Here is a 27,293-nt window from a genome sequence, read left to right as displayed (position 1 = left end):
AAGGGAGGGGAAGGGGGAGGGGAAAGGAAGGGGAAAGGGGGAGGGGAAAGGAAAGGGAAAGGGAGGGAAAAGGGGGAGGGGAAGGAGAAGGGGAAAGGGAAAGGGGGAGGGGAAGGGAAAGGAAGGGAAGGAAGGGAAGGAAGACTCAAGCCTGTAGAAAAGTCAACCCTGAGGCAGGAGCATCCTTCAAAAGACCTGTGGGAATCTTGGGAAGATTGAAATGGTTGAGATATCACTAAGGAAGGCATACTCTTGTGGATATTTAAAACAGACATTATATACTTGAAACAGAATGAAATGAAGAGGAGATTATGGAAACATGAGGCAGAAAAGGAGACCCTCACCCTGGAGATGAAGCCCCCTCAGCAAGAAAATTTTCAACAAAATTAAACATTGCTTAAAACCTTTCTCCTTTCTCACCTGCAAACTTACTGTTTTTTAGGAATCCCTCTGAAACTCCCATTAACAGTGAGTGCACACCCTAAATGTCTGGAGCAATCTGGTGGCTCCAGTTTGATCTCAGCAGATTGCAATTTCTGTCAAGGCACTTCTGTACCTCACTCACCAAATAGGGAGTATATGTAAGGGAAGGGGAAGGGCCCCAAAAACTTGATGAGCAAAGCAATTCCAGAAAGTTTCCAAAGACCTGCACACAGTTACCAGTGGGACACTTGAAACGCAAGGCCTCTTTGAGAGGCTACACCACACTCTTGGGTGTGTTCTTAATTGTTTTCATGAGCCCCTTTCTACTAAAATATCTTTAGCGAAATCTCAATTCTGCTTCATACTAGCCACTTCTGAAATTCTTAATTCATCCAAGCTACAAATCCCTGCTGGGCCTAAGTTGAAGGCTCTAAACAATTAAGGGGAAGTCTTCAGGCTACTGAGGGGGAAGTATAGAGCTGTGTCCTTGTCCCCTCCCTGGTTACAATGCCACTCAACATTTATTCTTCATTAGATCACTTAGAGGGGCAGTGGTTAGTCAAGAGAACAGCAAGATACATTTTTGTCTTTCTTGTTCGTGTTTGTTTGTTTGTTTCGTTTTTTGAGACAGGGTTTCTCTGCATAGCTCTGGCTGTCCCAAAATTCACTATGTAGACCAGGTTGGGCTCAAACTCAGAGATCTGCCTGTTACTGCCTCCTGAATGCTGGGATCAAGGATATGTCTCACCCCAACCTCAACACTTTTTATCTTAAGAGCATTTTTCAAATATTAGCATATAGGATCAGAAAGACACAAGAAATTAGGTGAGTAACTACAGCAGTAGATAAAACTTTTGTGCCAGTCCTTGTTTTATTAAAATATACTCTTAAGTCTATTTTGTCACACAGCCTTCTAAAGATAAATTCCATCTTTATAGCAGGATTAAGTAAGATCAATTACAGTGCTGTATTAAAAGAGGATGTTGTCAACAAAACAACACGAATCTCTTTTTCTTGTTCTGTAGCCCCGACAGCAGAGTATGACATTTCTACTACCTCAGACCTTGAACCCTCACAGAAGCATCCCACCAGCATGCAACTTTCCCAATCGTATATATACCTGTGAAGGGTAGGAAGAAGTGCTTAAATTTTCCGAAAATGTGTGGCTGGTGACCAGTGATTGCAGTAGGCCAGCAATGCTGAACCTCCATAGGGACTGCCAGCATGATTAAAACCACCCACACTGCCCAGCTAACTGCTCATCAGGTCAATCTTGTGGCTAGAAACAGCCACCAGATTGGCAGGGCCATGTTGGATCAAAAATGCTAATTTAATAAGCATTTATTGAAATGCATCAAACACAGGACTCAAAGATGACAGAAGGTAGTCTTAAAACATAGGATTCAAAGATGATTAAAAAGAATAAGGCTATAAAAAAACAATTAACAAATGCAAAGCACTGGCTTCCTTCTCTTTCTGGATCACTTAAAAATATTACTTTCTAAAGGCTAAATCTAAATAAAATGAGCTCAACTACTTTATATCCTTTTATATTATGATTCAAAGAAATAATAACACTGTAATTTGCATTGTTGCTGGACTGTCCATGATTTACACAGCTTATGATTTTATTCTTTTCTAGTTCCAGGAATAGTGTTTAACTGAATTTTTTTTTACAAATTGCAGCTTCATTATCATAATACTGACACTTCCTGGTAGAGAGTGGGAGTTTGCTGACTTGCTGAAGTCCAAGTTGAGAAAACTTAGGGTTGCATGCCACCTGTAGACTGTCTAGCAGTGGAACTCCCCTCAGGCCTGGCCCTCCTCAGTAGCAGCTGCCCCACCTGCAGTGTGTGCCATGCTCTGACAGTCCAGTCCAGCAGCAGCCTCTCACCCTGTGGTTTGCTATGTGGAGCATGCTCTGACTTGTCCAGAGTTCTCTCCCTCCCCACCCCTGCCACACTCTGCCTGTTCCTTACAGGGGCTTCCAACCAGACCCCTCCTCCACACTTCTGCAGGGGCAGTACTCAGGTTTGACCCCTCCTCCTGCTCAGATTCTTAAACTCCACAGAACCTTGGAGTCATTCAGTTCCCTTTTTGGTTTTCAGTTTGTTTTTCCCATCATATGTGCCTTTAAAATATCCTGAATAAGGTACTCCTAAGGTTGTGACAAAGGTAAAGAGTGAAAATGGTATAATAAATATTTGAGCAGGAAGGAGCACATTCTACCTTGGTCCTGCAGAATGCAAAGTGGAATCAGCCAGGTAACTGATGTCAGGAACACACCTGATGGCCAAAGAAGACCCAGAGCTCATTTCCCTTCTAGACTGTAAGATCCCAGACATTTAAGTTCAAAAAGCACTTCATGAACTGTGGGCTCTAGGCAGACAGAATGATAGTTAAACTCTGCCAAGGATATTTATTAACGTAACCTTTCTGCTTCTCCACAAACAAAAACCTACCAAGCCACACTAATAAAGACAAGCACAAACCAGACCCTGGCCATGGGGATCCCTAGAAAATGGAAAAAACTATTTCCTTAAGACACTAACCAACTAATGTTAGCACTACAACAACTAAGTCAAGGAGAAAGAGCTGAAGAAAATCTGTTAGTTTTGTAAATTGTATGAGGCTTACAGTATCTTAATATCTCAATAAGCTAAGCTGGGAAAACCACTGAAGAGCAGATCCTAACAGTCTCTCAGAAAACTAGAAGATTCGTTACGAACTGCTACCTTGGATCATTTATGGAACCTATATTGACTGGCAGTTACTTTCATTTCTGTTTGTATGGCGAGATGCAGGTAACACTTTTTTTCTTATTATTAATGCTCATTTTAAAAACCTTTTGCAGTAGAACATAAATCTGACATGGCCACCTGAGCCCTAATTAGAAGTTTTACTGCAAGACAAGAGCTACTACAGTAATCAGTTATTGCTGTCCGGCCCCAGATGTGCTAAGTTTCACTTTCATGCTATTTTTAAACTAGATGCATGCCAGTTTTCTTTCTTTTTCCTTTAAAAAAAATCAACATAACTTACATAGAAAGGACCACTCTGCAGCTGCAAATCCTATTAAGGCCATGGCAATGGCCTTGTGTCCTAGCACTTCCTAACTTCACAGTAATAACTTTGCCTGCATCAGATGGGCATTGATTTGCCAATGTATTATATTTATGAAATATAGGCAATGATTTAAAAACAGAAAGGGACAATGGGTCCCTGTTCTTGCTCACTCTGCTGCAACCCTAACTATGTATCTGCATATACAGGATGCCTAGGTAGAAGGAAGTACAGCATGAATGCACACAACCTTGAGGTCAGTTCTCTGTGGCTTGGAATTCCTCCTTTCTGTCTACTCTTAGTATCAAGTCAGACAAGGGATTCTTCAATATAACAGCACAACTATTGGGCTATTTTTAGCCCTGACTGCTTTCCAAATTGGGAAGGATTGAGGGAAGTATAACAGAATTATCTTCATTTTCCCCCAAAACAATCTTCTTTATTTATATTAGTTCTCTAATCAGAAAACCTCACATTTAATTAAAGCAAGGGACAAAATGGAAGTACCACTGCTCAAGTCTCACAGATGTTATTCGCCTTCACATTACTGAGCCATGACTTGTACAGCAAGGGTTGCTACCATAGAGACAAGCAGTCATCACTGACACACCTGATTATTTCTTAACAAAGTTGGAATTCATTACATTTCAATACTTGGGGGAAGACATAGAATTCTCATAAAATTACAAAAAATGTTTGATGATTAAAAAATACATCAAACAGAAAAGATAAACAATATGAAAGTTCATCAACTGGTTTTAAATTTCACGTGGATACACCAAGAAGAAGCAATACAATCAATATTGAAGGAAAGAACAAAGTTGGAGGACTGATACCTTCTGATCTCAAAACTCATTACAGAGCTAATCAACACAGTGTGGTGCTGAATGGAATAACAGACTCCCAGGTCAATGGGGTAGAATGGAATCTAAAAAGACCACATAAATGTGGACAAGAATCTTGGACAAAGAAAGTGAAGCAAAGATTGTCTTCTTAACAAACAGCACTAAGACCAGGTAAATCTAGACCTTACTCATGTGCATCACAAAAAAAGAACTCAAAATGACCACAGCCCTAAAGAGAAATCACAAAATTATAAACCTGCCAGTCAGTGATACTGACAAGATCTAAAGGACTTTGGCTTGGCAGTAATTTTTAGACACAGCATTGAAGGATGATCCATGAGGAAAATAATTGGCAGAGAGGACTACATTAAAATACAAAACACCATCAAGAGATTAGAAATTAAGCCACAGACTGGGAGAATGCTTCAAGTTCAACTGTAAGAAAAGAACAAGACAATTAGGAAACTGGTAATACAGCTCCCTGGGCATCACGTTGAGGAAGTTACACAAGTGGCAACCGGCACAAGAAGAGATGCTCATCACTGGGAGATATTAGAGAATTGTAAATGACAGCAACTGTAGGAGGAAAAGCAGAGAGATGGGAGAGAGAACACACAGTAGGAGGAAAAGCACAGAGGAAAGAGAGAACACACAGTAGGGGGAAAAGTGCAGAGGAAAGAGAGGACACACAGTAGGAGGAAAAGCGGAGAGATGGGAGAGAGAACACACAGCATTGGAAGGGTCCGTGAAGCTGGCTTAAGACTAAGGCAATGGACACTCTCACCATGGCTGCAGGCACTTGGAAAGACCACATGGCTTAAAGCATGATCTGGTATGGGACCCAGCAAACACATCCTCAGTGTTCAACTAAAAGGAGTAGAAAACCTGAACACAAAAGCTGCAGAGGGGTTGGGGCAGCAGCACTCACAACTTGTACAGCTTGAAAGTAACTGATATTTTTTAGCAGGTAAATGGATACACAGTGCTAATCCAGACTGCAGAGCACTGAATCTGAAATGGGTGGGCTGAATAATCCAGTCAAGAATAGCCACAGAGTGTGTAATCCCACCCATAGGAGAAGGCAGACCTGCAGAGTTACAAAGGGGGGTGGTGGTGGTGCAGTGGTTATGAGGCCAGGGGAAGAGATGAGCAGGTGTAGCACAAAGAACTCTTCCCCTCTCTTCTTCAGTGCTTTGGATCAAACCCAGGGCATTATGCATATTCAGCAGGCACTCTATTACTGAGTCCAAACAGCTTTCATGTGTTAGAATGCCTATAAAGGTCTTAATGAAACCTGACAAATTAGAAGTGTGCTAAGAATAAGGGAAGTATGTATGCACTCACTGTGTCTTACTATAAAGCTGGTTTCATACTTAAATCTCCCTCTCTCTCTCTCTCTCTCTCTCTCTCTCTCTCTCTCTCTCTCTCTCTCTCTCTCTCTCTCTCTCTCTCTCTCTCTGGTTGTGTGTGTGTGTGTGTGTGTGTGTATGTATAGAACTAAACTTCCACCTCATACCACATATAGAAATAAGTTTCAGTGGCTTTCTGCCATACGTAAGAAAGACCAAACTGTAAAACTGCCCACAATTTTTGACCTGGCTAGTCTAATTTTAGTCACTTTAAGAATATAATGGAGAGATAAAAAAAAAAAACTGTTGAAGAATACATGCGTTCAGCTTTTTAACTATTATTTATGCCCAGGGCGGAGTGTGATTACTCAAACATAGGTCTAGCGACATAGTTCAGTTACTATAGAACTTTCCTAGCCCACACAATACTAAGGGTTTGAATCCACCCACCCATACAGAAAGCAGAGCTGCATGCCTGTAACCCTAGTACTGCCCTCCTGTAATCCTAGTACTCAGAAAGTAGAGAAAGTGGCTAAGATCATCCTTGGCTGCTGTGAGTTTGAAACCAGCCTAGGATACATAAGACCCTGTCTCAAAAACAATAACCTGTACAAAGCAACAATGGCTTGCACAATTACACTATGTGTAGCTAATCAAAATGATCATCCAAGGCTCCATTATTGAGGTAAATATCCTGTGAAAATGGATTGTGTATAGCTATGACAATTTTCTCAATGGAGCAGGAAAAGTAGAAATATATATACACACACACACACAAATGCATGCAAAGGAATTTCTTTTTGTACAAAGGTACAAAACTTATCCAATACAGTAGAGCTACTTTTCAAACAAATGGTATAACAGTTTCACAGTACAAACTAAAACTAAAACAAAACAAAACAACAAAAACCTGTAGCAAAAGTCTCATACATTAAGCCAAATTAACTCAGAGTAGAACAAAGGTTTAAAGGCAAACATATACAATTGTAAAACCTTTAGGAAACAGCAGACATACAAACAACACACACACAAACAATCTTCAGGACTGAGTCCTAAGAAAGTGTTCATAGATGTACTCAAAAACTAACCCAGAAAAGAAAAGTACATTATACTCTTTTTCCTTATATATCTTTCTTTCCTTTTCTTCCTCCTCTCCATCTACTCCATTTTTTTTTTTTTTGGTGTGGAATGCAGTTTTATTTATTATGTAACAATTTAATACATATATAATGTGTTTTGATCAAATCCACCCCACTCTCTCCCCCACAGATCCTTGAACCCTGCCCCCCCCCCAAGTCCCTTTTCCATTTCAGATTCCTGAATTCTTTTTAAACCCATGGAGTATATTTAGTACTTACTGCCAGCATGACAGGGCTGAGTACCAGAGCATGGGCTGCCTGTCAAGTGCTGAAGCAAACCCACACTCTACCCCTGGGGAAGCGGCTTTAGCAAACCCATAGGCCTCTGGAGGAGTTTCCTGAAACAAGGTTTCTTTGCACAGCCCAGGCTGGCCTCAAGCTGGTGATTGTCTGGCCTCAACCTCCTATGATCTTGGATTATAGGCATGTATGTATACTATAACCAGCTTAATAAATTGAACTTTATCAAAATTAAACACTTTCTCTCTGAGAGGATGTAAAGATGAGCGGTGGACTTCAGGAAAGTATTTGCTACCACATAATAATAAAGGACTAATAGCCAGGCTATATAAAAAACATGGAATTCAATTACTGAATTATTAAAATGCTGTGGTATACTGAGACTGTGGGATATTAGTCATCAATAAAGGGGAAGGAAACACTGGCATTCAACTGGGATAAACCTCCAGAGAGTCACACCAATGAAAAGCCAATTCCAAAAGATTAATACTCCAATTTCATTTATACACTATTTTTGACATGACAAACATAGACTGGCCCAACCTGAGACCCATCTCATGGGTAAGAACCAATCCCTGACACTATTAATGATACTCTGCTATGCTTGTAGACAGGAGCCCAGCAATAACTGTCCTCTGAGAGGCTCCACCCTACAGCTGATGGAAGCAGATACAGAGACCCACAGCCAAACATTAGGCTAAGCTCAGGTAGTCTTGTGAAAGAGTTGGGAGAAGGACTGAGGAACTCAGAGGGGATAGGGACTCCACAGGAAGACCTACAAGGTCAACTAACCTGAACCCTTGGGGCTCCCAGGGACTGAATTACCATCCAAAGATTGAGCATAGACTAGACCTGGGCCTCTGCCTCCATATGTAGCAAAAGTGCTGCTTGGTCTTCATGTGGTTCCCCCTAACTACTAGAGTGGGCGCTGTCCCCGATTCTGTTGCCTGCCTGTAGATCTTGTTCCCTAACTGGGCAGCCTTGTCTGCTCTTAATGGGAGAGGATGTGCCTAGTCCTGCAGTGACTTGAGGTAAGAGGATGGGTTGGCACCCAGTGGGGTCTTCCCTCTTCTCAGAGGAGAATGAGAAGGGTAAGGGTTTCTATGAGGAGGTGACTGGGAGGAAGGGGACTTCAATCAGGATGTAAAGTAAATAAATAAAAGGGGGGAGAAATTTTAAAAAGAAAGAGAGAAAAAGAGAAGTGGAGAACAGTTACTGATACCCGCGGATTACAGGTGAAAATTCAGGAAGGTATGAAATTCTCAAAGAATAAATTAGAAATATTTATAAAAAGTGCTTTGAATCTGTAGATCATTTATTACAAATATGTATGAATCTATATTTACCTCATAATCTACACATAAATCTATAGCAATATTGACAGGCTAATAGAAGAATATCTAGAAATATATATATATATATAACAAAAAGATTAATATTGATGTTGATGAGATGATATGAGAGTTTTCATTTTTTCAAATATGAAAGTAGAAATAAAATTTTTTCAATGACAACACTCTAATAGAAAAATAAAAACAATCGATTTTTATTATGAAAAAGAAAAGTAATATATACCATTGTACACATTTCACTGAATATTTTATTATATAAAACAATGACAAGATCTTAAGAACTGCTTTTACTCTTTCCTCTATGTGTGTGTGTGTGTGTGTGTGTGAGACAGAGAGAGAAAGAGAGAGAGAGAGAGGGAGAAAGAGAAAGAGAGAGAAAAAGTGGATCTTTATGAGTCTGAGATCAGCCTGGTCTACATAAAGAGTTCCAGGCCAGTGAGAAATCTATAGTAAGACTGTCTTAACATACAAAAACAAACAAACCAAAAAACAACTACAAAGAAACCCCTCCAATTTCCTGAAAAGCTATGAATTTATGTTCCCATCCTTGGAGTGTAAGGTAAGATCACATCTGCATCTGAAAAGCTGCCAAGTTGTGTGGATCATGGTAGGAAGGCAGTGTAACTTTGTAAGGTGGTGAGGCACATTTTACTTCATACAAGTCTTTCCTACGTGCATGGGCAGGTTTTGCTTAATGCCCCCCACCACAAAGCAGCCATTTCTTAGCCCACAATCCACACATCTACCTCTCTTCACTGTGCTCACTCACCTCCAGCCTCTCTTGTGCCTTTGCTGTCCCGAACACAACAGGCACACAAGCTCAGCCTTCTCTGGCTTTCTTTCTTGCTCTTTCCTAGCAATGGTCACTCTATGTTTTTACCTTTCCAAACTTACTTTGAAACCTTAAGGGTCAAATTCTACACTAAAAGATGCAGCTATGGCAACTCACATAGACTTCAAGGATCAAGATCAACAGCAGTCCCTTTAGATTTCTCTAGGTTCTTCATGGAATCCTTAAACTGGTATCTTCTCTGGCTAGGCTTCTTTCCCTGTCTCAAGCTGCTCCCCAACAAGTTCTGCTTATACACACTGCCTTTGAGATGCTATTTGCAGCCTTCTCTCTAATGCCTTCAAAACACCTGGCCTCTGTGTCTTTAATCAGCAAAACCATCAACATTACATGCATATAATAAATGCACACATAGTAATATTCCAAAAGTAACCGAGGAGCAAGCTAAGCTTCAGAGTATCTGGAAACAGAACCACTCAAGTGCTCAGTTCATGCTAACACATTTCCTCTCTGTTTTTCTTCAAGTTTATCTTCATTTTGCCACCATATTTCTAGCTAAAAAGTGCACCACATCCAAGTCATGCTGATGCTCATCTCTGTTTAGCACTGACCTCCTCCCTCTGAAAATGAGGGAGAACACAACATGCTATCTCCCCTCCCTAGGCGAGCTTTTTCTCACTTCACTAAGCCTTCATTTCATACTGGATTTTAGCAGAAAATGTTTTTGTTCTCCTTCAAAGTATACTTGGAAGCCTCCTTTTGCTCTCCACATAATATTTCTACAGCTTACGTCTTTAAAATATAAGACATAAGCTATATCTACATAATCAGTTCTAGGAAAGATGTTTGCTGTGAACTGTCTTTAAATAAATTGTTTTCAGAGAAGTTATCTGGAGTTTTAAAAATGTCCTAAGTCCACTAATAAAGCATGCAGGTCTCTGTGACTCTGAGTCTCCTGAGAGTGTTCTAGGGTACCCCAGGCTCTGTAGGCAGACCCTGTCTCAAAAGTATTAAAGCATTATTCCATTCATTGTTCTCTGTTGTTACATTACATGATGTAAAGGAATTTAATTGCTTTAATTATGAGCCTTGATCTCTTTTCTAGTTCCACTAGATGATTAATATTTTTATTTTTTTCTTCAAAATTGGAAATGAGTTAGGGGAAAGGGGTGAAATTTTACTTTGAAGTGTTAAATCCATAACACTGTATACATTTAATATAAATGCTTCAAGATATGGTGATGTTTTCCTGCATCCTATCACAAGCATCCTGAAGTAGCCGTAGCGCACGCTGCAGTGATGTATAAAATACCCTCAAAGGGTTACAATCTCCCTCCAGCCCATAGAGATTACTCACCAGACTTTCTTGCTTTCAAAGCAATAACAGCCGCTAGCTCTCTCTGCACCTAAGAAAATATTAGGGAAAGAAATCATATTAGAATAAGAAAAATGGAGCCATCAAGGCAGCACATCGTAGCTAAGCAGCCCACATTAGGAGCTGCCGCAGCGAGATTAAATCCTGCCACCATCGGTGACTTCTCTCGTTAGTATGTGAGAAAAACTGAGACAACATTTCAGACCAAAAAACCTGGAAGAAATCACACAGATTTATTTTTTAAAACAATTGATACTTCATTTAAAAAATATAATTTTTAAAAAGACCATTTGCCAAAAGGTGGCTGTCGTGGAGTATGCATACCATGAGGGGTACTTTAGAAACATAACCGCAGGGCTGGAGAGATGGCTCAGCGGGGAAGAGCACTGACTGCTCTTTGGAAGGTCATGAGTTCAAATCCCAGCAACCACATGGTGGCTCACAACCACCAGTAATGAGATCTGATGCCCTCTTCTGGTGTGTCTGAAGACAGCTACGGTGTACTTACATATAATAAATAAATAAATCTTTAAAAAAAAAAAGAAACATAACCGTATAGTACTCAGAAACAATATTATTAGTAATAATATTCTGACAAGCACAGTAAATATTATGTATCCCTGAGTATGCTAGTTTGCATTAGCAATCCTAGAAGCATTGGGATGGGTGGGACTACATTAATAGACTTCTGCTCAGATACAATGAACTCTTGCTACAGTCTGAGTAGGTGACAGGATAATACACAACATAAAAGGAAGGGACACTGCCACAGGGCAGGGACAATGGGAGCAGTCAACACTTAAAAATCCCTAGTGTCTTTAACCATGTCTGTCTTCCAGAAATTTAGCATGTATATGCTAATGCCCTCCCCAGTGTGAATGCTTAAATCTGTGTCTTAAAATTTCCTCAAAGAGGAACATGAAAGTCCTAAAGGCTAAGTGTATTTATTATCAAGATTAACATAAACACAATCTAAGAAATCCACTCTTGGTAGCAATAAAAAAATTTCTCAATGAGTGAATTCTCATCAAGGCACAAACTCTGTATGTGTGTGTGTGTGTGTGTGTGTGTGTACCTGAATATATTACAGTAATGACACTTTAAAGGGGAAACTGGGGAGCTCAAGGTTAAGCTGCAGATTTGCCATTCAAATTAATTTCATTTATATTCATTTACTGGGAGGCAAGAGTGTTAATGTGTTAGACTCTGACTCCACCCAGGACCATTTCCCAGTGGCCCCAGCACAGGCATCCTGAGGAAGGAAGCTTGCTCAGCGACTTTTACTGACACACTTTCCCAATGTGTTGGCATTAATACCATTTGAAACTGAATACTTCTGATTTCACTGATTCTTTAATGACTGAGACTCCCACAACAATTACACAATAGTAAGTAGGCAATCCTTCCCTTTCTCTCCACCTTGAGAGCCTGGCGTCTGAAACTCTCATGAGTGAAAAGTTCATGGGGAAAGAATGAGGTGGAGAGGAGACTGTGAAAGTGAGAAGTAATGAGCTACCTCAGGAAAACCTTTATAAAGATGTTGTATTTGCTCAAATGAATAAAAAAAAAACAACAACAACAAAATAAAGTATCAATCACTGAATGTGTTGTACTTTGAGTTGTATACAAGGTTTATGATTGTAGCACTGCCATCTGCTTTAGGGTTTTCCTCCTTCACAATGCCACAAGATTTGGGGAATGGAACAAAGCAAATTATGAACATTCACTGGCATCTTGTTAATGGCTACCTGACCCATGACTTCCCAGGAAAGGCTTCCACAGCAAGTCAGAGACAGAAAAGCAGCAGAAATGGAAATGATGGAGGAGTTGGATCATGGAACTTGCTCCTAGAAAGTCAACATCAGCCTTTCGCATCTAAGTTCTGGCTTTCCACACCTAAATGCCTTCTGTGTGTGTAGCTCTGGCTGTTCTGAAACTCTGTACCAGGGTGGCCTCGAACTCAGAGATCCTCCAGCCTTTGCCTTGGAGAGCTGTGCACCACTCCACCCAGGTTAGAATTGTAATAATATAGTGCAAGGACTTAATCTCCTAGCAAATTGTATAAATTTATAAATTAGATTTATATTCAAGGAATATGAGCAACAGCATGCTGCTAGTACTAAGGGACCTGTTAGCAACAAGGAAGAAATGCCATACAGTCCAGAACCAGGAAAGCTTGTAGAGGCATTGTTTTGACCACAACTTCCCTAGGAGACCAGCAAGGACCACCCAGCTGGGAGTCTCCCAAATGCCTGGAAAGTATTTGAAAGGGTCCTTTAGGAGACAATGGGTTGTTCCCTTTAGTCTCTATATAGTCTCTTTTCCTGTGATTCAATGCTGTGATGAGGGATAAAAACCACTGCTCCTCAACCAGACACTGCTTTTCTCCAGGACTCCAGATCTCAGTGTTATACTCTTCTCATCTGGCAATCTATCTTTGCTTTTTATTTTGCTCTACTGCAATTTAATTCATTTGTAAAAGAGCGTGGTCTTCACTGTGTCTTACAGATAAAAATGATGCCATAATTCAATCAAATGATTGGACTCACTTGGTATATCACAGGCTGACAGACTCAATTACACAGAAAACTGCAAGGATGTTTTGTATAAAGCTTAACTTTAATTTAAAGTACAGTTTATTCAATATACAAAACTACTATATATCATTCTAAGCACATGCAGCTGAGGTCTTGGTTGCTCTCATGAATATCTAAATAGAGGCAGACTCAGGACTGAGAAGATATAGCCTGCAGATTTTCCTCTTTCCTGGTTAACTGTCAGAAACTAGAGTCTGGAATATGTTAAAATGCTTTGGGTTTCAACTCTATAAATAGCAGGATCAGTCCTCAACAGCACTGGCCATAATCAGGAAGTGGATCCAGCCTTATCTCTAATGCTGTCTTCTCTATTTTCTCTCTGGTACTTCACCAGTATCCTAAATGCTCACAAAGCTGTTGTGTATCACTGCAAGACAGGAGAGCCTCAAATACAAACACAAAGACTTGAAAGAGGTTTACTAAGAAAATGTGGGTCAGTTTTCTGACAGAAGCATCTCTTACAAATAATGAGTGAAGCTGGGTAGGTCAGTGAAGGTCATTCTGGGAGGGCAGAGCTGAAATGGTTAAATGTAAAACATTTTGTAAATGTTTTTAGTAAACCTAGAAATAATTAAGTTTAAGTTAACTTAAAATATCATAATAGAAATGTTTTTAAGACATAGGTGTGTCAAATATGAGTGTATGTTTTCTCACAGTCTATGAAAATAAAATGTAAAAAAAAAAAACAAAAGTCCTGAGTTTTATTCCCAAATATCCTAAGTTTTGAACCACTATAAAAGTATAAGGAGTGAAGTATGGTTCAGTGGTTAAGAACACTGGTGGCAGAAGCATTCCCAGCTACAATTCTGTACAGCTGCAACTGTAACATCGGTTCAGACTATAAAGATATGATAGTTTTAGTGGATCCCAAGCATTGTATAAACTAACGATGAGAATGGGATTACTGAGAAAGGACAGGATTTACAGGAATATGGCCAGAGGAGCAGATAGGTAAGATGTAGGTTTAAAGAAAACCAAATAATGATCCACTGAAGTGCAGTGCAGTGTGGCAGCTGTCTGGACCAACTGTTCTTTCCTCTCTCATGTATTTATCTGACAGGCATAACATCTCTACACGACTAAGACGGGCCAACCATCTCTCCCAGCTGAGTTAAGTCCTGTGGTTCTCCAATAGCATCCTACATTGGCTTCATCCATTTGTGAAACCCCTTCCATAACTGGGAGTCTCTGGCATTTTACAGACTGTAAGCCTTCTGTCACTAATAGCATCCTACACTGGCTTCAGCTGTACTCTGCATCCATTTGTGAAACCCCTTCCATAACTGGGAGTCTCTAGCATTTTACAGACTGTAAGCGTTCTGTCATGGCCTCCTTGGTTCATCATCCAGGCTCTGGCTCCAGGTTCAGCTCCCAGACATACATTTTAACTAACATGCAAATGCTCATGAGAAGACATAGGAGAACACAGTCATCAAAGGTGAAGGGTGATGTTTAGATCAACTGATGTGTGTTGCAAAAGGCATGTTTTACTCAGTCTGTGAATTTTCAGAAGGCCAGAGCTGTCTGTGGTAAACATGGTTCACAATGAGGTTTAGTAGACAACTCTTTATGCAGGAAGATAACCGAAAGGCTCCAGAACCAGAAGAGTTGCTTCATGAATAACTCCCTTCCCCATCTCCCCACATGGGAGTGTTTATGTTGTCTAGAAGAGCAGTTGTTAAGTTTCAAACTCAGGACAAATGGCTGAGATGCATAGCTGACCTGGCCTCCCAGTGTCCCTCAGTTCCTACCTGTTACAGGGCATGACTGGTACACCCCTCTCTCAAGCCCAAGGGCTGGGCTGCCACTGACCCAGAGGCTCTTCCCTATATAATGCAGACATTTTGGTTACTCACCCCTTTTGTACCTTTGATCTCCTAGCTGCACCTGGCTCTCTTCTCTCTCCTTTCCCTTCCCCTCTTCCTCTTCCCATAGGGACTGGCTCAGTCTGGTCAAGTCCACTCTGGACTCTCAGATATCTCTGATGAGTCTGGTTCTTCTCTCCCATGTATCTATAATAATCATTCTCCTCCACCAAACCTACGAGTAGTTGTTCCCTTTCCTTTCCTTTTAATTAATTAATTTATTTTTTATTTTTTCATTCAGTAGTGGCATCTGATACCCTGAAGGTGAAAAACTGGTGATGTTATAAACAGATAATCTAGGAAACACACATGGAGAAGCAACTGCTAGAAGCATTTGTTGATAAATTGCATACATTTTTTGGGGGGTACAAATATCAGAATAAAACCAAAAATGTTTTAAAGAATTATCAAAGCAAGTAAATGATGACAACCTCTCTCTTTTAACATCCCAAACACATATTTTCGTGTGCCTTTTATTCCATATCATATCTCAGTCCTTATGTAGAAAACACCTTTTCTCAATTATTATTTTTTTTGAGATAGTAATATTCTATGCAGAAACAGAACAGACTAGTGTTCTACCAGTCAAGGCCCAGACACTTTAGTAATACCACCTGTAAGAATGAGCTCTTTGCAGGGATATTACATCAGGAAAACTCACATTAAGACAAAACCAGGCCAACAAAGGCCCTTCCCCTAGAAAGTCCATAGATAGAATTCATTAGCACACATGGACCTCCTCAAAGAGCAAGAGCCAGAACTTGGAATGCAAAAGTCTACAGCAGCCGGGCAGTGGTGGCGCACACCTTTAATCCCAGCACTTGGGAGGCAGAGGCAGGTGGATTTCTGAGTTCGAGGCCAGCGTGGTCTACAGAGTGAGTTCCAGGACAGCCAGAGCTATACAGAGAAACCCTGTCTCAAAAAAACCAAAGTCTAGAGCAAAAGTAGGAAACCCCCGATTACTGTATGCCATCATGAGAGCAATTGTAGCACTCAGGATGGTGGAGTGTCACTAGAGCCCTCTGGTTACCAGGATGGCTGTGAGACTAACTGAGATGATGTGTAAGAAGCATCAGGAAGAGCAGCTTGATTCAGAATGTCACTTGGCTGTTAGCTATCAGTGACACCATGACATTGTAATTAGGATCTTTGAACTGAAGTGTTTAAGCCCCTTCTTCCCACTCAACTGTGAAGTCCTTGCCAGTGACTACTGCTTTGCTCACTGTAAATTCCACACACCTGGCCCAACTCCACTGTCATAGCAAAAACAAAACAAAACAAAACACTAAAATGCCTTATAAAGATGCAATGAGCAGTATTTCAGGTGTTTATATCCCCAGAGCTTACCTCAAAAATAATTCCGAAGTTTTCACATAGGCACGGAGGACACACTGGTTATAGAAATTCACTTTGCAACTTCAGAGGTATCCATCACCTTAACTACCTGTGGCCTGGCAGCTCTGGCAGTCCCAGGGAACTCTTACTTTATGAACCAGGGGACTGCCAGACACACACTCTACCAGGTACATGGAATAAGTTTCTACTTCTGCCACAGTAAATCATCATGGATTTGACTGCTGAAATCTGATCTTGCTGTGAGTTAGAAGTCCAGGTGTGGTTCAACCAGTTCCTCTACTTAGAGTCTAAAGGGGTTCCTCAAGTCCTCCAAGCTCACAGAGATGTGGGCAGAAGCCAATTCCTGAATCTACAGGACAGGGGAATCTATTTCCTTACGGATTACACCTAACCCAACTCCTGCATCTGAAGGACAGGAACGCCTGCTCTTTACAGACTGCGCCTGAGAGCTGCTTTTCCTTCTCAGTACTTCTGTTGGGTTGTTTACTGGTAGTAATATATGCTTAAGTTAAAGTTTTGGAAGCTGTAGGAAGGTAGAAATGAGGCAAGCACCCGGAGCACCCGGGTTCCAGCAGCTTATTCTAAAGTCACTCACTGGGACTTGATACTGGTTGCCAGGTGTAAGTTATAAAAAGTGATGTCCTAGATAGTGCCAACATTCTGGATCTTAAGAAAGGACTGCCCCCCTCCCCACCTCTTACCACCTATGGCAGGCACTCCAGAGAGCTGGCCCTGTACCTCACCTGGGCAGCCCAGTAAAGCTGCCCCTGGTGGTAGGCGTGTAGGTGATCCAGCCCCAAGGGCAAGAGCATGGGAGAGCTGGCCCCTGCACTCATCTACATGGCATGGGTGTGGAAGCAATTCCCTCTCTCCTTAGCCACCCCCCCCCCATCACCTGCAGTAGTTGGGAGAGCAGGCAGGAAGAGCCGGAGAGTAGGAGTTCTAGCCCTGCACTCTCACTAGTTGTAGCACAGGAAAGCAGACCGCACACCTTGCTGGGGAACACAGTAGAGCTGACCCTTATGGGGAAGGAACACGTGAGCCAGCCCTGAGGGTGTGAGGGTGTGAAAGCTAGCCCAGTGTATGACAGGTTGCAGCAATTCAGAAAGTAGGCTCCACACTTTGACTGGGCAGCACAGCAGAGCTGGCTCTGGAGGCACAGGTCAGGGTAGGCTAGCCCAAGAGGATAAAAACAGGAGAGCTGACTCTGCTTCCTGTCAAAGGTGGCATTGGGTGGCCCAGCCAAAGCAGTGCCGGAGAACTCACTATAGTGGTGCAGATAAGGGAGAGCTGGCACACTAACCAATTCAGTTGGCCTACCCCCAAATCTATATCTCTGTGAACTTTTGGGAAGTATAAAAGGGCCAGTCCTGCTTGCTGAGCTGAAGCTGCAGGATACAGCAACAGGATGACCCTGAGGAGTCCCAGTGAGGATCCAATATTGGTGTCACAGAAACCAGAGATCTCGATCCAGACCAATGACTCATTGCAATGAGCATCTGTGAGTGAAGATGTGTGGGGAAAGGGATATACTCTGGATATACTGTGACACACAACAGCTTCTATGATGAGCATTCTTTATGCTTTGTTTCTGTTTGTATGTTTGTAGGTGTGTTTTTATTTTGGGGGAGGCTGCAAGGGTAAAGGGCAGATATAAGGAGACTTGGAGATGATTGGTACTGGGGCCCATGACAAGAAATCATTAAAAAGAAGAGAGAGAGAGAGAGAGAGAGAGAGAGAGAGAGAGAGAGAGAGAGAGAGAGAGGGAGGGAGGGAGGGAGGGAGGGAGGGAGGGAGGGAGGGAGAGAGAGAGAGAACATCACAGAAATGTCAGCTAGAAGATTGGCTGTTCAGTTCCATACTGAGAGACTTGAGTGCCTATACAGAGTACAGAATGTAAATTAATAAAGCAACAAGGGACTGGAAAGATGCCTCAACAGTTAAGAGCAGTGACTGCTCTTCTAGAGGTCCTGAGTTCAATTTCCAGCAACCTCATGGTGGCTCACAACCATCTGTAATGGGATCCGATGCCCTCTTTTGGTGTGTCTGAAGGCAGTGACAGTGTACTCTTACATAATTTTTTTTTAAATAAGGAAACAACAATTAGCACACTTCTGTTGTACCTGTTATGAACCAAAGCCCTGTTCCAAATCCCACTGACTTATTTTATCTTCATATTGCTTGAGGTATGGTAGCAGTACAGATAAGCTCTTGAAACATTCTGTGACTTGTATGAAGATGATTTAGAATATGTTGAATTCTTGCACTGTGTTATCCCTATTTCATGGTTTTGTCATTCATACCTGTTGGAACACTGTCCATGAATGAAGTCCTGTAAGATGTCTCAAAGCTTGTGGGAAAACTCTAAGTAAACAAGACAAGGGTCCTGTAATCTCTGTTTCTCTATGAGATGGATTTTGTGTTCCTCCCAGATATAGTAAATAGGAGTGTGTTTGCTTCAGATTATACATTGTTGCTTACTTTGGTTATTCAAAAATATTTCCAAGCATGAGTTGCCTGTGTGACTGTAGATAGCCTAAACTCATGTGAATTCTGCTTATTTGGCCTTGCTTAATCCTCAGATTCCTACAGACTATAAACGTCTGATGCTCTGAATAAAGTTGGCTATTGCATGAGACTTTAGCCCCCTCAGTTTTAGGTTCCACTCTCCCAGGCTCACACCATCAAGCAGAGCAGTAACAACTAAGGGCCTCTCCAGACACTTTAATAGATTAGCCAAAATATGCTGGTAACATAATTTCCATGGAATTCTTTTGTGTTAATGAGAAGTTTTGTTAGGAGGCCCTAAAAATCATTTTTCTAAAGGTTTCATATAACTTCATCACTCATTCCTTTTCCTTCCCCCACTCCCTTCCCCTCTCTCTTACTTTCCTCCTTCAGTTGGAGGTGGGGAGTGAGTGGGGGCAATCTTAAGGCCTCAGTCATATTAAACATATATTCTATTATTGAACTACAACCTCAACATCTTCATTTTTATTAAAATATTTAAAATTTTTGTTTATTTATTTTTATGCATATACATTTGCCTGCGCATATGGCTATGTACCATGTGTATGCCTGGCATCCTCAGAAGCCAGAAGAAGGTGTCAGATTCCCCAGCACTGGAAATACAGACAGTCACATGGGTACAGAGAATCAAACTCAGGTCCTCTAAAACAGCGACCAGTGCTCTTAATGCTGAGCCACCTCTCCATCCCTCAGCCTCTATAGTTTTTAATATTTCTTCTGCTGATTTTTCTGAGTCTCAGACCTCACATGTATTTATGCTGACTCTCCAGCCATAGTTTCATTAAATAAAATTAGGTGTTAATATGTTTAAGACCTACCCACCAGGAAATAATTAAAATAGTAATTTTATTCATTAAATTTTGTCTAAATCAAATTAGAGTGATATTTTAATTTCTCCATGATTGGCATAAGAGCTACTGAAATTTCCATGTTTTCTACTTGATCTGGGATAGTCAGGCATATTTTCATATTCATATTACAGTTATCAGATGAGATCTGTCCTGTGGTTGAGTGTTTCAGCCATGCTAAGGGCAGGCGTTACAAGCATCCCCCAAACCCATTTGTCAAGCTTTAGCCCTCCAGCTCCTCTAGGGCCATGAGGAGGCTTGATTACTTGCAGGGAGCAGCAAAGGATATTTATTTTAGTGGAATTATAGGGATGCTGCAGGGACAGCAACACTTAAATTCATGCAGTGTCAATCCCATCAAGGACTGCCTTCCCCAGAGTATAATGGACAAAGGGACTGCTTGCTTGAACACATCAAAACGTCTGGCAAAGGGGACATAGTGGGCTACAGCAGAAGAGAGAAGGGTGGTTTTGTGCTAGGACAGAAGACATTTCTGAAGTTCAGGAATCAGCATTTGCCTCCATGTTTCCAAGGTGCACCAAGAGGGCTAGCTATTAAGTCATTTAGAAAATGAGTCTTCAAGGAAGGTGGGATGATTCCTATGGAAGGAAACTAGGAACAAGTGGCTGAGGGTTGGGTCCTACAGATCCAGAAAGAAGAGGAATTATGGTAAAGGGGGCAAAGTGAAAATGCATAGTTCCATGGAACAGGAGTATCCAAAGAAGCCACATATGACCCTGTGTTAACCGAAGCACTTCCATGGCTCTAACAGAGAATTAAAGCCAGATCTTAACTGTGGCAACAAAGAAAGGTAGTGATAACCTGGCATCTGACCCCAAGGCCTCTCCAAGCCTCATTTAAAGACAGAGAAGTGGGGAGCAGGAGGAGTGCAGAAAGAACTGTGAAAAAACAGATGAGTATGTCACCACAGGCTTGGATCAGGGGCAAGGAGATGCTACATACTACATGAAAGACTAAAGCCCTGGTACTAGATGCAAACATGTGAGGACACTGACTGTATCTGTCCTGGTTAGAAAGACCACTGCTGTGATGAAACACTGGGAGGACGAGCAAGCTGGGGACAAAAGGGTTTATGTGGTTTACACTTCTGCATCACAGTCCATCATTGGAGGATGTCAGGTTAGGAGCCTGGAGGCAGGAGCTGATGCAGAGGCCATGGAGGGGTGCTGCTTACTGGCTTGCTCCTCCTCATGGCTTGCTCAGCCTGCTTTCCTACAGAGCAAGGACCACCAACCAGCCTAGGGATGAACCCATCCACATGGGCTGGGACTTCCCTATCCATCTCTAATTTTAAAAACATCCTACATCTGGATCTTATCATGGACTTTTTTCAATTCACATTCTCTCCTTTCAGATGTCTCTTTCAGATGCTTGTGTCACGTTAACAAACTACCCTGCACAATATGTAAAAAGAGAAGATGATTCCTAAGGGTTTCTTTCTTTATGTTTTTCTTGAAGAAACCAAACATGACATTTTCAAGAAACCAGTAGTTCCTCTAAACAGAAGCATGGACTCTAATTACTAAGGCACCTGCAGCATTGGCCATGTGGGGACACAGTTCAGATTGGTTCCATTGACTTGAAATGAGTTTAATGAAAGCAAGATGGCTATGGGGTCTCCTGGGTGAACTTAAGAGCCTAATTCTCTATGAAGTCTCCTGGGTGAACTTAAGAGCCCTATTCTCTCTCCTTTTTAATCCATCCAACAGGTAAAGCTTCTTACACACATTGCAATCCTCTCAGGAGATTCAGTACCTATTTTTGCCTAAGTAGACTCTCAACCCCTCCCCCTGCAATCCCAGACATCTGTCACTCACTGGGCCCACCTTAACCAGAAGATTCTTTCCAGGGCCACACACCTTGCTTGTTCGTTAACATAACAAATGCTACTGGGCTCCTATGCTCTTGCTGTTATTTCTAAAAAGGACGTGGTTCTCTCCAGCACTCCTTCATACCTAATCCCCACCTAATGCCCCTCCCCCATGGGACCATTTAAAAGCCCTGATTGACTACCTTGGGTTTTCCCGGTGACCTCCACAGTGCTCTGCATTCACCACTGACTGCTTACTGGTATGAGAATCTGTAACACGTGACCTAAGCTATTTGGTCTCAGGAAACCTGAAGAGCCATCAGAACTAACTTCCAAACCATACAGTCACATTTACCAATATTTTTACTAGGTTAAAAGTTAAAGTGCTATTTAAAATGCCTCCCAGAGGCCTCATTCTGTCAAACTATAAGAATTCCATAATGGAGCCTCAAACCCTATTAGGCTATTCAGAAAATGGTGCTCTAAGTGTAATAATGAGAAAAGCTGACCACTGTAGCCTCATATTTTATTTTAAATCCTTATTTATTTATCTAACTATATAACTACATATAGCATAGTTGGCTTCAAACTCAGGATCCTCTTGCCTTAGCCTCCAAGCACCAGGACTATAAGTGAATACCACCATTCCCAGCTTCCTATGTCTTCTTAATTGATTGTGATCAATAAGTGTCTATCTCATGTGCTCTTCTCTCCAGTGCAATGATATCATGACTTGCAACAGCACGCAGAAAGCAATAGCTGGATCCTGTATGAGCAAAGAGCACACTGGTGCCTTGTTCTTATCTCTTACCTGTTCCCCATTTGGGTTTTCATAAATCAACAACAAACTAATAGACTATCATTAGAAAACAAGTTCTTAAAAAAAACTTCTCCTACCATACTAGAGTTGTGACTCAGTGCCAGAGCATGGCATGGCCGAGGCCCTGGGGTCAAGCCTCAGTAGCAGCAGGGGGGAAAAAAAAGATGTTTCCAAATAAAGATTCCTCTTAGTGTGGTTTGTAATAGCTCAAGACTGAAAATAAGCACAATGTTCAATAGAGGGGAAAATGATAAAGGTGTGGGCTATGAAATCTCAGAATCACTGTAAGTGATGCAGGTAATGCTTTTAGCCACAGAAACATTGAGCAATAAGCAGAGATCACAGCTGGGTATACTGATGCACATCTGTAATTCTAGCACTTGGGAGGTGGAGGCAGGAAGATTGGGAGCTCAGGGTCCATGTCAGCCAAATAGTGAGTTCAAGGACTGCCTGGGCCAAACTAGATTCTGACTCAAAACAGATACAAAACCCCGCAATAACAATGAATACCAATATAGCACAGACTGAACATTAAAGAGGTTGGCTTCTTAATTGAGGAATATGCATGTGTGCACACATATAGAGAAAGAGTAAATTATAAATATTCAGTGTTAATTCTGAGTACCTTCTAATTTTATAAGAAGTTTTATTTTAATTATGAAGCCTTAATGTTCAATTGAAATAATCCAGGTATCAGGTAATGAATGAAACAAAACTGAAAAGGACAGAGAAGCCATGGTATGGTAACTATCAGATTTACATTCATTTTGGCATTCATACACACAAAACAAATGTACATTATTTCTACCAAAAATATATATAAGATATCACTCTGTCCTAATTTGCCACCAATATAAGAAGACAAAAACAGATTTAAATTTTACCTTAGTCTATCATCACCAAAAGAAAACAAATAATTCTAACTGTTTCATGTCTCCTGGCCCTCCTACACACATGGCCATATTATATACGATGGTGTGGCTCTGACCTAAGTATGTAAAAACCTCATTTCATGTATGTAACTATAAAAAGTTCTATTTAAACCAATGTAAAGAGAAGTAGCCCACTATAAAACATGTATGGAATGCATTTTACAGTTCCCCAGACATCTCCAAAGACGACAGAACAGAAAGCACACTTAACAAATCCTTGGTAGCCATTGTCCAGACCCAGAGCTCAATGATGTATTTCTCTTCCTTGTGGATGAATAAAGTCTGTATTTTCTATGTGCACTCTTATCAAACAGTGATTATCCTCATCTTGGACCCTCCTTCATACACAGACACACACACACACACACATATATACACACACTGCTATAGTACACACGTGTGTAAACACACACATGGCCTCTCTCCTCTATTCCCAAGGGACTTACTCATTACTAAGCTTTAATCACATCTCACATAATTAAAGATTACAAATATGTGTATATGTGTGGAGAGCTGAGCCCCAAGAGTGAGCGGCCTCATAAACAAAGCCCTTATTTGGCTAAGCTTGCTGCCATTGGTTGCTTCCGCATCTGGTAACCTATCCGCTTTTGCCACGTAGCCCATTGGGATTGGCTAAGCTTGGGAGTACTCAACAGCTGAGGGTGGGCCGGAAGGTGGAGCTTAAGTAAGGGCTCCCCAGAGGCAGGGAGGTGGAGCTTAAATAACGGCTCGAGAGAGGCAGGAGCAGCTGAAGCCAGAAGTAGGAGAAGCAGGCAGGAGGAGCAGGAGGGAGAAACAGGAGGGAGAAACATTGTTAAAAGGTTCCTGAAATAAACTGCTAAAAGGAAGAGTTCCCGGGGTCACGTCTTTCTTGCCGTACAGGGAGAACGCGACATATGTGTATGCATATATTTGTGTGTGTGTGTATATATATATATATATATATATATATATATATATATATATGTATGTATATCACCACTCTTTTTTTCTCTTAAATTGTTTTTTGAGATGATTTTCTACAGTCTAGACTTGCCTCAAAGTCACTATATATTTGAGCCTGGCCTCAAAATTCTATGCTTGTGAGGTGTCACTGAAAAAAGCTACCTAACAGAAACTTAAGAAACCATACCCGTCTCTCCAAGTGACTCCAGGGGTCTTCAGTCCACAGCCCAGTGGCTTCTGCATATTCAAGCAGGATGAAGGTGGTACTGACACACGGAGGGGACAAGCCCTGTGTCTCTTTAGAAAACACAAACACCACTAGAAATGTGACCCAGTCTCTACTCCTGAGCTGTATGTGCCCCAGCTCCACTGCTGCTGTTATTATTACTTGAACCCAGATCAGACATTGTGAGTCTCACTTGATGCCTGCTCTCAAAGCTCAATCTATCTGGCCCTTCTCCAAATTACACAGAATCTCTAGTACCACTGAAAGACACAGGAGACAGACTGAGGATTCCAAATAGGAATTTTATATTTTCCACAGATAAAAGTATAAGATAACTCGATGTGTATGATTCTGAGTCAGCTAGACAGAAGCTTAATCATTCAAGGGTGTGGAGGGGACTTAAGTCTAAGCATGGCTGGTTTGGCTTATATGCTCAATAGACATCTACTATGCTACCTCCTTAAAGACTCAGCTAATCCAAACCCTGTACTACAGCTGCTTCATGAAACAGCACCAATGTGAACTTTCCCACAAACAAACAAAGAAACAAACAAACAAAACACAACAACAACAACAAAATGGTTATTGTTGGACTGAGGATGTCACCAAACAAATAAAAATAAGCAATAATTATGACAACAGCAAAAGTCACACATCAACACTCTATTCAGATACCACTGAGAAAGGAGATCTCAACAACATTTCAAATACAAATTGTTGGGTTAGCAAAGAGAGCTTAAAGAAAGGCTTATACACACACACACACACACACACACACACACACACACACACACACACACACATATATATATACATACATACACATACCAACTAAATAACTAAATAATATACCAACCAAGGGAATAGAGAATCCCATAAAAGATGGAAAAGGAGAGAGGCTCTGTACAAAAGCATACGGAAAATATGGGAATAAGAAGCAGCTTTGGGGTCCTTCTCTGCCCCTTCCCTGAAAGTGGAGGGCCAACCTCCAGGGAGCTCCTTAACCCAGAGACTCGGGTGAGAGCCACCATTTTCTCTACTGTGAGCTCCTAAGACTGGAGCAGCCAGCCGGGAAGCACGGGCCCAACGAGTCCCAGGAGAGCTACAGGGCGGCAGGGACAGGATCCTCTCAGCTTCCAAGTGACAGAGGTGGTTCAATGTCCTTCTCTGCCCCTTCCCTGCAAGTGGAGGGCCTACCTCCAAGGAGCTCCTTAACCCAGAGACATGGGTGAGAGCCACCATTTTCTCTCCACTGAGATTCTAAGACAGCTGAGAGGCTCAGGCCCCACGAGTCACAAGGGACTTGCAGGGTGGCAGGGATAGGACAAGCTCTACTCAGAGACACTAAGAAAATCTAACAACAAAAATCAAGAGATGGCAAAAGGCAAATGCAAGAATCCTACCAAGAGAAACCAAGACTACTTGGCTTCATCAGAACCTAGTACTCCCACTGCACCAAGTCCTGGATATCCCAAAACACCGGAAAAGCAAGAATTGGATCTAAAATCTTATCTCACAATGCTGATAGAGGAACTTAAGAAGGACATGAATAACTCCCTTAAAGAAATACAGCAGAATACAGGTAAAGAGGTACAAGCCCTTAAAGAGGAAACAAAAAAATCCCTTAAAGAATTATAGGAAATCAATCACAAGTAAACAAGTAGAAGCACATAAAGAACAACTCAAAAATCCCTTAAGGAATTGCAGGAAAACACAAAAAAACAGGTGAAGGAATTGATAAAACCAACCAGGACCTAAAAATGGAAGTCGAAACAATAAAGAAATCACAAAAAGAGACAAATCTGGAATTAGAAATCTTAGGTAAGAAGTCAGGAAACATAGATGCAAGCATCACTAACAGAATACAAGAGATAGAAGAGAGAATCGTAGGGACAGAAGATAACATAGACAACATGGAGAAAACAGTCAAAGAAAATGCAAAAAGCAAAAAGACCCTAACCCAAAACATCCAGGAAATCCAGGACACACTGAGAAGGCCAAATCTAAGGATAATAGGTATAGAGGAGAGTGAAGACCTCCAACTTAAAGGGCCAGTAAATATCTTCAACAAAATTATAGAAGAAAATTTCCCTAACCTCAAGAAAGAGATGCCCGTGATCATACTGATATAGAAGCCTATAGAACCCCAAATCGACTGGACCAGAAAAGAAATTCTTCCCGCCACGTAATAGTCAAAGCACCAAAAGCACAAAACAAAGAAAGAATACTAAAAGCAGTAAGGGAAAAAGGTCAAGTAACATATAAAGGCAGGCCTATCAGAATTACACCAGACTTCTCACCAGAGACTATGAAAGCTAGAAGATCCTGGACAGATCTCATACACACTGTAAAAGAACACAAATGCCAGCCCAGACTACTATACCCAGCAAAACTCTCAATCACCATAGATGGAGAAACCAAAGTATTCCATGACAAAACCAAATTCACACAATATATTTCCATAAATCCAGCCCTTCAAAGAGTAATAAATGGAAAACTCCAAGACAAGAAGGGGAACTACATCCCTGAAAAAGCAAAAATGTAATCTTCCAACAAAACTAAAAGAAGATAGACACATGAATGGAATGCCAGCTCTAACTACAAAAATAACAGGAAGCAACAACTACTTTTCCTTAATATCTATTAATATCAATGGACTCAACTCTCCAAAAAAAGGCATAGACTATCAGATTGGGTATGTAAACAGGACCCAACATTTTACTGCATAAAGGAAACCCACCTCAGTGACAAAGACAGACACTACCTCA

The 27,293-nt window shown here is 41.3% G+C and overlaps 1 protein-coding gene across 2 annotated transcripts in view; it reads right to left on the bottom strand.

Moving 5' to 3' along the window:
- Window positions 1-27,293, bottom strand: part of Rapgef5 (Rap guanine nucleotide exchange factor 5) — a 241,593-nt gene that overhangs the window by 145,990 nt on the left and 68,310 nt on the right. For both annotated transcript variants that reach the window (XM_031357408.1, XM_031357407.1), the window contains exon 7: window positions 10,559-10,607. In XM_031357408.1, coding sequence (XP_031213268.1) covers window positions 10,559-10,607 — 49 coding nt within the window. The remainder of the gene's footprint in view (window positions 1-10,558; window positions 10,608-27,293) is intronic.

This window comes from Mastomys coucha, unplaced genomic scaffold (genome assembly GCF_008632895.1).
Source record: "Mastomys coucha isolate ucsf_1 unplaced genomic scaffold, UCSF_Mcou_1 pScaffold6, whole genome shotgun sequence".
Classification (NCBI taxonomy): Eukaryota; Metazoa; Chordata; class Mammalia; order Rodentia; family Muridae; genus Mastomys; species Mastomys coucha.
The sequence above is the reverse complement of the archived record's forward strand: the minus strand, read 5'-3'. Positions and strand labels throughout refer to the sequence as shown.